General features: G+C 55.4%; 1 protein-coding gene across 7 annotated transcripts; it reads right to left on the bottom strand.

The window, feature by feature from the left end:
• Positions 1-68: 68 nt before the first annotated feature.
• Positions 69-10,479, bottom strand: TMEM61 (transmembrane protein 61). 7 transcript variants are annotated; one of them, XM_077891907.1, is made up of 5 exons: positions 9,779-10,106; positions 8,607-8,668; positions 6,423-6,537; positions 6,188-6,323; positions 69-496 (listed from the first exon to the last, which is right to left on the bottom strand). In XM_077891907.1, the coding sequence occupies exons 1-5, from the start codon at positions 9,789-9,791 to the stop codon at positions 232-234; spliced, it is 591 nt and encodes a 196-aa protein (XP_077748033.1). In that variant the 5' UTR covers positions 9,792-10,106; the 3' UTR covers positions 69-231. The 7 variants fall into 7 exon arrangements, with proteins under 7 accessions (XP_077748033.1, XP_077748030.1, XP_077748027.1 ...); XM_077891904.1 differs by lacking the exon at positions 9,779-10,106 and adding an exon at positions 10,116-10,479 and having other exon boundaries at positions 6,188-6,537; XM_077891901.1 differs by having other exon boundaries at positions 6,188-6,537; positions 9,779-10,101.

The raw sequence follows: 10,479 nt of genomic DNA, 5'->3' as shown, positions 1-10,479 counted from the left end.
AGCCCCACCAGCATCACGTGCGGCAGAAGAACCACCAGCCGGGCCCAGGCACCCAGGGAGTCGCGAGAGGTGATCAGATGGGTTTATTCCAAGCCGTCTGTTGCACGGCAATAGGTGACTACAACAGCATTCCGCAACAAAGGGTTGTTGAGTGCCTCCTGTGGACCAGGCGCTGGACTAGCCACCAGAGGCCCAGCCTCTGTCCCCGGCTCCGGAGGCCACGGGGAGCCTTCAAGGTCCCCCCACTGCGGCCTGAGCCGGGCCGGGGCAGGAGCACCCGGGGCCAGGCACTGTTTGCCCACAGATGCCTTGACCGGCACCAACGATGCTCTCGTAGCTGGGCGGCGGGGGGCACTGGGCCCCCAGCAGGGCATCCCCCGAGGCTCTGTCCTCCAGGCCTTCCTCCACGGGCTGCGCAGGTGGTGTCGGGGGTCCCGCAGCCAGCGGGCAGCACACGGCCTCCTCGTAGGTGGGGACGGCAGCCACCTTTGGGACCCTACAGGAGAAGAAGAGCGGCTGCGGCCAGGGCAAGGGCGAGACCCACCGCGTGCCAGGGAAGGAGCCAGGAAGGCTGAGGCCGGAGAAGACTTCGGGCCCTGGTCCCAACCCTGTGCCCACTCCCCAGCGCCCCGGGTGCACGGCTGAAGCTGGCGCAAGCGGGCTCTGCCGAGCCCAGCCTCCCTCTCTCCCCTCCCCGCCCCACCTGGTTAGCTGTCCACACACGCTGGCGCTGGCTCGTCACGCCGCCTCAGTTGTCCCCGCAGGGGAAGTCCATCCCCCCCCACCGCTGGCCAGTCCCCACTTGTCCTCTGAGACTCCTCTGCTGCGCTTTCTTGACTGGTGCCTCCCCCCAGCGAAGCTCTCACTCCCTGCTCTGGGCTCCCAAGAGCACTGCCCCCCCCGCCTCGCTGTCACTGCATTGACCCCCACCAGGTGCCCTCGGTGGGTCGTCCCTTAGGACGAGGTTGGACTTTGAGCATCCAGGGGCTGAGGGCACATCGCCTGGGGACATTTGCAGAAAGACAGAGTGATGGTTCATAGGCAGAAAGACCTCCAGCTTACTGTAATATCCCTCACAAGATCCAGCGTGGTGGCTGCTCAAGGCACGATGGGAGACATCAACCCTCCTGCCCATCTAGACGTTTGAGGCCCCATATGGTAAGTCTGCCAAGTGATTACCTCTGCTTGCATACCTCCAGAGTTGGAGAGCTCACTACCTACTGGGTCAACCACATCTATCTGTAAACAGCTTGACTTTCCTGTGACTCGCCCTCCCTCCAACAAATGAACTACCCTGCAGGGACTTAAGGCAGAGACCGGGGCCCGTGAGGCCTCTCAGACCAGGCCTCACAGGCTAGATTCTAAAAACAGGTTACCTGTACCCCAGCCACAATGCTGATGGCAATGAGGCCGGCCCTCAGTCCTCTCAGAACCCCAGTGGGTCACCTCTGGGGAGGTAATGCTTCTTTCCTTGCCAGGACCCCGGCGGGTGGGAGTGTCACTGACCCTATGTCTGGGCTGTTTCTGCTTTGGAGACGCTGCTGCCAGATACCGGGGTGACCATGTGACCCTGAAGGTGGCTTCCACACCAAGTAGTTTGAGGGCTGGCTAGGAGTCTGGGCACCAGCTAGTTCAACTCTCCACTCTGCCACATTCTTGGTGGAAGATCATGGGCTCAGTAACTCCATTATTCTGAGCCTCAGTTTCCCCATCTATAAAATGAGGACAATAATAGCACCTATGTCACCAGGGCTATGTGAAGATTAGTTGAGATAATATAGGGAAGGAGCACTTAGCACATACTCCATAAACAGGAACCAATAACAAAATCTCAAAAGTCTCTATGCGGAAGGGGTGTGTGGAACAAAGCTTATCACAGATCTCCTGCCATACAGGCTCCAAGAAGCTGTTGCTTGCCCAAGGTCATCAGTCTGGAGTCGTGGGGAAACCCGTCAATCCGCACCAGGGGGTCTGCAGGTCTAGACAGGGGAGGGGCTGATGGCAGGAGGCTGGCCCTGGGAGTCAGAAGAGGTGGTGGAGGGAACTTCACTCTCCAGGCTGGTGGGGGCCCTGCTGGGCACCTGCTGCTGCCCCTCGCGTGAGCTCCCATCCCCCGCCGGGGACAAGGCCCTTCTCTGGACAATATGTCTTCTTAGGCCGAGACAATCACAGCCCTCAGAGTGACCCACTAGGGCGGTGGGCTTGCTGCTCCAGTCACAGGGTCATGGAACAGGCCTGTGGGGAGCCTAGGGCTGACCCTCAGCCTGTGTGCCAGCCTGATGGAGGGCACCAGCCAGGAGCCAAATGTGGGCCCCCTGCCCAGTGCTATTACACGCTCCTCTCACAGACCCTCCTCCTCTGCAAGAGACCCAGGAGCCCTGCAGGTGAGGAAGCTGAAGAGGGGTGTCATTCTCTGAGCTCCCAGGATCCTTTGCATGTGACTGCAGGCAAAGAACATTGCTTCTGGAGGAAAGCAAGCTAGATTCTGTTGTCATCTATTGTGGTGTGACCTAGGCCACGTTCACATGGCCTCTCTGAGCCTCTTTCTCCTCATCTGTAAAACAGGGGTAACGATCCCCTTTTATGGATTCTGGGAGGGGGAAAAATGGAAAAAGCTCTAAATACTCAGAAAAATGTGGGTAATACAGCTTCTGGAGTCCTATGTCTCCTGCCCAGCTCTCTCTCCTCCCAGCCACACTCCTGCTTCACTCTCTTCTCCAAGCCCTGCAGATGTGAGATAGATTTGGGGTATGCCTGGGGAGTCCAGTCAGTTAAGGGTCCTGGGATGGAGCCTGCTTTTCTCTCTGCCTCTGCCACTCTGCCTCTCTGCCACTCCCCCTGCTTGTGCTCTCCCTTTCTCTCTTTCTCTGACAATTAAATAAATAAATAAAATCTTAAAAAAAAAAAAAAAAAGATTTGGAGTATGCTTGGGATGGCCCATGCAGGCAACAGCTGGCAGGGCAAGGCACACATACAGGTAAGCTCACCCCATAGCAGGAAGTTTGCTTAGAGGGCAGATGTGGAGTGGCCCTCATGCCACCTGCTGCTGCCTTAGGAGCTAGCAGGGCCCAGCCAGCCCCAAGTCCCATACCCATGGTCTGGAAATTGGGGAGCTTGAGGCCCCATGCAGGGCGGCCAGATCACACACACTTCCGGACGGAGGCTCCGTTCACAGTGTATTCTGGATACTGCACCCTGCAAGTGTGTGAGAGGGGCCTGCCCCCATGGTCCCCAGGTGCAGCAAGTTTCACTGAGGCTGGGCCTTGTCCCACTCTCTGGAGCCCTGTGGGGGCAGGAGACCCGTACCTGGCGTTGCCTCTTCCACCCTTCAGCTGAGTCAGGCAACCACAGGAGGGAGAGGGAAAGGGATGTGGATGAAATACTATTTGCCCAATGTGTAAATTCCCTAATCTGTGTCATGTTTGTGACAAGCCAGGGGGCCTGGCTCTCAGCCATTGTACAGATAGGTAAAGGTCACACGTCAGCTAAGCAACAAAGCCCCAGACCCCTCTGATTGCAAAGTTCAAGCCAACTGTACCTATCACCTGTCTTCCTACCCCAGGCCCTCCTCTCTCCACACCTGAGCTCTGTCATCTGTAAAATGGGTCTAATCCTCAGGCTTACCTCGTATGGTTGAGGCTCACACGGTTAGTGGGCGCCAGAGCGCACTGCAAGCCGCAAAGCACAGTCTCACACACAGCAGCAGAGCTAAGTGTGCGTGAACCTTGCAGTGCATCTACTTCCCCATCTATCAACTCATCCGAGCCTCTCGGCAATCACAGGGGAAAGTTCTGTCAGGGTCAGACGACAGATGAAGAATTAGGCATGGTTCAGGGAGTCCCAAGTAACACGCTCAAGGACACACAGCTTATAAAAGGAAGAGCGGACGCTGAAACCCTCATGTCTGAGTAGACCGAGGCTGTTTCTGCTGTGCTCGCTGAGGGTGGGGGCCCTGGGAGGCCTGCCGTCCACACCAGCACAGTGGCCTCCCCATGGGGGACAGAGGCTCCCGAGCAGCAGGGCCCGGTGAGGTCAGCTTCAGGGACCGGAGAGTCATCGATAAAAGCAGCCTCCTGACACCCAGCCTTCCTAGTTCTGAACCTAAGGCTTGGGTCTCTGAAGCTGGTGGGCCATGAGCACCCTCCGAGCTGGGCTTCCTCCTGCCCCTGCTGGAGATGAAGACCAACTGGCCCCACCTGACACACACTACGATGGCCCCGACACTGTTGAGTCAACACGGCTGTGTGTACAGACAACACCCTCCCCGAGCAGTCAGCCCAGGTGGGGCGAGGAGAGACAGCTTGCCGTCCAGAGCACCCTGAGGGTTGGCCTGGTTCCAGTCAACCACCGACTTGCTGTGTGACCAGGTAGGTCCTGGGGCTCTCTGAGGCCCAGGCTTTTCATCTGAGAAGGGAGAGGATTGGCTGGAGAGTCCCCGAGGCCCTGCCCTGTCCTCTCACAGTTGGGTCAAACCAAGGCCAGACCATTGTACTACATGGCCCCTCGTGAATACTCTATTGTCTCTGACTTCAGGGAGTTACAGGCCACATTCTTGAACTCAGAATACATTCTCCCCCTCACTAAGGGGTCAAGGGTGTCCAGGTCCCAGGCCAGCTCATAAAGCCTTGGCTTAGCCCCTCATACACCAAAATCCAGTGCTTACAGGCTGGGCTGGGAGCATGCAAGCTCGGCAGCCAGCAGGCTCAGCCACTTTCCGGTTGGATACTCCTCACCCTCTTCTTCTAGAAACAGCAACAGTAATTGTTACGTTGTAGGCAGACAGGACTGGAGATGGATGCAGGCCAGGGAGATGGGCACATCCCATACCTGACTGAATGAATAAATACGTAACAAGTACACCTGTAACGCAGGCATTCTCCACAGGGCAAAAAGTGGGTTCTTGGTATCTTGGTGATCCCCTGTTTATGGATATAATACAGATATACATACAGAGCAAACAAATAGTATATCGGTGGTATGAACATTTCATGGAGGTGGGTAGAGGATTAAGGGGAAAAAATGCCTAAAAAAGTTTCCTTAGAGGGAGTGATAATTTTTCAAAGGTTGAGAAATATGGTCTTAATGCAAGATTTTTTTCTCCACCCCCATCCTGCCCCTGGGGCCTTTGCACAGGCTCTGCTGCCTTCCTAAACTGCCTCTCTCTACCCTATCCACTTGAGGAAAAGTCACATTTACTGTGTGCCAGGCGCTGGGCTAAGTCCTACACATGCGTGTCCCCTGAGCTAGGGAGCAGTGAGAGCAGACTCTGGGTTCAGGTCCTGACTGAGGGGTGCTAGCTGGGTGTGCTTGGGCGAGTTATCCCATGACTTGGGGCTTCAGCGTTCTCCTCTATAAATGGAGTACAGTACCCACTTAAGAGAACTGCTGTAAAAACAAAATGAATAAATATATAAAAAGCACTTAGAACAGCATCGGGCACGGGGTGAATACAGGTGTTTGCTGTGACTGTGCTGTACTTACTTTAGGTGACGGTGGCATCCCTTTAGATGAGGGTGGCACCCCCTTTAGATGAGGCTCAGCAGGGTGGCATCATCTACTTTCTTACTTGATAGTTAGTGACAGAACCAGGAAAGGATCCCAGGAGGTTTGATTCCTGTGCCTGGGCTTTTTACCCCTATGCTCTTCTGCCCCATACTATGCTGAGCTCAATTGCCACCTCCTCCAGGAAACCTTCCTGGATTTCTCCTCATCTCCATAGGACCGTATCTGCCCCTCTCTGACAGCTCTAACTACCTTGATTTGTCAAAGTCTGTTAAAGGCTTTAAAATCCTCCAAGACTGGGGTGCCTGGGTGGCTCAGTAGGTTAAGCATCTGCCTTTGGCTCAGGTCATGATCCTGGGGTCCTGGGATTGAGTCCCGCATCAGGCTCCCTGCTCGGTGTGGAGTCTGTTTCTCCCTCTCCCTCTGCCTGTCATTCTGCCTACTTGTGTGTTTTTTTTCTCTCTGTCAAATAATAAATAAAAATCTTTTTAAAAATGAATAAATAAAGTAATTAATTAATAAAATAAACTCCTCCAAGACTATGCTGATCAGCCTCCAGATCCCCAGAACATAGGCCAGGCCTGGTCTGGAGGAGAAACTCCATGAGAATTTGCTACACAAATGCCCAACAGGTGACAGTGCCTTATTCCCCACCCCACCCATCACCTCCACCTGCCCCGCTGACCTGTAGCTCTCCTTCTCCGAGGGCTCCACAGTGAGATAGTACAGGTCCCTGGAGAGGTGATACGGGTCCCGTCGGGGAGGCCCCCGGGTGCTGACCTTGATGGACCACAGCAGGCCGAGGAGTAGTAGCAGGCCGCCTGCGCCGCAGCAGAAGAAGCTGACCGACCTGAGCAGGGGGTTCGGGGCCTCGGGCATGGGGTGCCCAGTGGGTGCAGCTGGCTGGCCAGGCTGAGTACCTGCATCTCCTTCACTCCACCAAGCAAAGCATAGGGTCCCAGCTACCAGAAGCACCGTGCCGCTGACTGTCATGCAGTAGCGGAGTGTGGAGGCTGCTCGGCTCACATCACACATCTGAACACAGAAAAGGGCAGAGAGGAATAAAATGGGCCATGAGAGAGGCCTGCTGGGGGACTGGAGACCCTGTGTGGAGTCCTCCCTAGAGATCACTGTGTAACCTGGACAGGTCATGTGGCTCCTCTGTGCCTCAGTTCTTCTCATCTGTAAAATGGAGATGATATTCCCAAGTTGGCAGGGCTGTTTCAGAGGTCACAGAGAACGTGTCCCAGGTTCTGAGCACCACGGGTGGGACCCAGCAGGAGCTCAGTTAGTGTGGTTCTGCTCACTCCCGGCTCCCCAGGCCTCACAGGTCCCATCAGCCTGGTGGGTAGGACTCCCTGTGCACCCCACTCCCCACCCCAGCCCCATCTACTATAGGCCAGGAGGGAAGGGTGGAACACTTCCTGGGCCCACCGGGCCTCCAGGGGTGGGACTTGCGGGTTATGCAGTGCCTCACGTCCCTGTCACAATCCCGAGAGGTCACAATCCCAAGAGGTCGATACTTCCTCCAACCAGCAGAGGTAACCACAGACCCAAGGCAGGTAAAGGAGCAAGAGTGAAAGGGGGCACTGAGGAGCCCCACGCTCAAATCCACGACATGAAGCCCCTCTGTGCAAAAAGATGACCTCTATGGCCTTATTTGTAATGGTCCTACTTTGGAGAAAGCCTCAATGCCCAACTACAGGGAACTGGTGAGTAAACCATGGCACACCCTCCGGATGGAACATTATTACCCCGTTTGAGAAAACAAGCTTGGCACCAAAGTTTAACAACTACAGGGGGACATGCATGTATCTTCCTTTTTTCAGCTTAGTGTGGCAAATGCTGCTTAGTGTATTATCTCCATCAGGTCAAGAAAAAATGCACAGAGAAAACAAAAACTGGGAAAAAATTTGGCCCCAGATCATGCAGACAGGAAGGGATTAAACCCACATCCATGTCATCCTCAAAGCCAACCTCTAGGCCATTGTACACGTTGTTCTCTCTGTCTGGTCACTTGCCATCATCTCCCTTCAAAGACTCAGCTTGGCCCTCACCCAAGAAGCCTTCACTTACACACCATGTCTCCGGGGCCTCCTTGGATCACAGCATTTCTGTGTGTTTAACTTCTCCTCTGCTTGTCCTCCCCACCAGACAGTGAGCACCCTGAGGACAGGGTCCATACTGGCCCCACTCACGGCTCGATCCCCCAGGTGCCTAGCACACAGTAGCTGCTCAATACACATTTGTGGGAGAATTTCTCCCTGCCCTTAAATGAGGGAAAGAGGTACTGAGTAAACACCTGCTATGTGCAAAGCCTCCCTCCCAGCTGAGAGGAGCTAGGAGAAAGGAGGGAACACAGGATTCCAGCCATGAAGTGGAGGCCTGGCTCTGGTCCCTCACTCTGCAGCTCTGGGGTAACCTTACCAACTGCCCCGGGCCTGTTCCCTTATCCTTATAAAGGGCAGGTTCTTTAACAGGCCTTTAGAAGTTAAAGAGACACAGTGTCCTCTTCCAAAATCTGAGTCAGTGAAAAGCAGGGGCTGGGGAACTCAGAGACTCTAGACTTCTGTGATCAACAATGTCTTCCAAATAGGGGCTCACCCAGCCAAGCGTGCTGTGTCCAAATGACGCCCTGCTGTGCAGCCATTCAAAGGCGTGCTCCTAGGGAAGCTGAGGGCCATGGTAAAATGTTCAAGATCTAGTAGGTGAATGGGCACCTGGGCGGCTCAGTCAGTTAAGAGGCTGGCTCTTGGTTTTGGCTAAAGTAATGATCTCAGGGTCTTAGGATTGAGCTCCGCATCAGGCTCTGCACTTAGCGGGGAATCTGCTTAAGATTCTCTCTCCTTCTTCCCCTATTCCTACCCCCACTCATGCTCTCTCTCTCTCTCTCTCAAATAAATAAATAAATCTTTAAAAGAAAGATCTAGTAGGTGAAGCTTTAGACTTCAAATATGTTCCCAAATGTGTTTAAAAACACATGTGTACACGTGAGAAAAAAAAGAATGTATACATGTAACAGAGGTGCTCTAGGAGTGGACCCCAAATCTTTCTGAGCCCCCAGACCACCAGAAGCAAATAGACAAGTGTCATGCATAAATTACCTGCTGTTGTCTTCCTGTCGGTCTGGCTGTGGGGCAAGTGCCTCCTGTCTCTCGCTCAAGGCCTTTGTGTGAAGGGAGGAAAAGAACCTGACTACTCCTCCTCCAAAGTGAGACGACAGCTAGGAGAGGCTGTCAAGAGCTGCAGAAATCAGCTTGGAAAAACAATTTAAAAACCCACAGCAAATCAATAAGTTAATAACCCCTCGCCTCTGTATCCCAGCACCTCTGTACACTCCCCACGGAGGTGGGTACTCAGGGCAGGGAAAGAAATTCCTGTTTTGCAAGCGAAGAGACCTAGCTCAAAAAGGTGAAGGGCTTTGCTGGAAGCCAGAAACTGCTGTGCTTCTCAACACTTGAGGAACTTGCTCCTGCAAAAGGTAACTTAAGAGGCTCTTAAACGTCTATAAAAGCAATAGTTGCCCCTTGTGAGAAAACTGCAGAAGAGTATAAAAACGCAAAATATGAATCATCATTAATCCTGCCCCTCAGAGGCACTTGATGGGATGAGCACTGGGTGTTATGCTATATGTTGGCAAACTGAACTCCAATACAAAAAAATGAAGTAAAAAAATTAATCCTGCCCCTCAGAGATGAAGATGATCTGCATGTGGGATGTTCCCTTTCCATTTCTCCCTCAGCCTACATCCATGATGATGGCGGAAGCAGACATGTACTGGGCATTTACATGGGCTGGGAAGCACACAGGGCTTTACAGGTGTCCCCTGACTTAATCCTCACAACAGCACCATGGAGCTTCGAGGGTGACAGCTTGCCTGAGGTCAGTGCTAAATTTGAATCCAGTCCTGGGGTCTGGGGACCTCATCCTGGGGGACCTTCTGTCCCCATCCAGGGCCTTAATTTCATAGCTCCCCCTTCAAGACCCAGTCCAAACACCAACCACCTCCTCCCAGAAGCCTATCTGCTGCTGCTACCCCCAGCTCCCACCCACCAGATAAAGCTCTTCTCTGCGCCAGATTGATCGCTCTAACTATGGCCATTCTATTAGCTCTGTGACCTTGACGCTGCTCAGCATCCCCGAGCTCAAATTCTGCGTCCCAGGGAAGGGCAAGTTGTAAAGATGAAGCGACAAGATGGCCAGCTGTCGGCGAAGCTTGGTGCCACAGACAGAGCCGGACAAGAGCGGACACTGGCTCTAACACTGGGCAATTTACCTGGCTTCCCCATGCCTCCGCATCCTCTTCTGTAAGGCGGGGGTGCTCACACCGCCCGCGCAACCAGCAAGAGGACTCCAGGGGCCACTCTTCTGTAGGAGCTAAGCCGCCCGACCAGGAAGTGGCCAAACCATCCCAAGCAAGTGCGAGTAAGCTGAGGCCTGACCGCCAAGCCCGAGGCCACCGGCTTGTTGGAACTCAGGAAGGGGCCCGGGTGTCCCCTCCGCACCGCCTAGCCACGTAGTCAAGGTGAAGAGAAGCGGTTGGGGCTGGGGCCGCGCTAGGAGGAGCCTAGATGCTCCGGAAGGAGGGAAAGAGGTAAGCAGCCCGCACCCACCTCGGAGCAGGCCGGCGGGCGCGGGGGCGCGGGGGCGCGGGGGCGCGGGGGGCAGGGCGGCGGCGCGGTCCGGCTCGGCTGCCCCAGGGACCCCCGCCCTCGCGCCCTGCACGCTCCCAGGTCCTGGTCCCGGGCTGTCCGGGGCCTCGGCTCCCGCCCAGAGGAGCGAAGTCGGATGCACCCGCGCGCCGGGGCTGCGATCCCCGCGGGGCCCTGCGAGCTCGGGGCGCCCGGGGCCGAGGGGCGTGCGGAGCCCGCCTCCCCCGCTTCTGCTCGGGCCGGGGTCGCCGTCCGCCCCGCCCCGCCTCGCCTCGCCCCGATCCCGGGCCGGGCCGGTCTGTCGGGCGGAGACGCCCCGGGCCTG

This window comes from Canis aureus, chromosome 3 (genome assembly GCF_053574225.1).
Source record: "Canis aureus isolate CA01 chromosome 3, VMU_Caureus_v.1.0, whole genome shotgun sequence".
NCBI lineage: Eukaryota > Metazoa > Chordata > Mammalia > Carnivora > Canidae > Canis > Canis aureus.
This window is presented reverse-complemented; position numbering and strand designations above follow the sequence as displayed.

Coding starts and splice junctions, on each gene's coding strand:
- TMEM61 (XM_077891901.1), bottom strand. Junction 6,538..8,606: donor CGACAGGAAGACAACAGCAG/GTAATTTATGCA, acceptor TTCTGTGTTCAG/ATGTGTGATGTGAGCCGAGC. Junction 497..6,187: donor TCGGAGAAGGAGAGCTACAG/GTCAGCGGGGCA, acceptor CTTCTCCTGTAG/GGTCCCAAAGGTGGCTGCCG.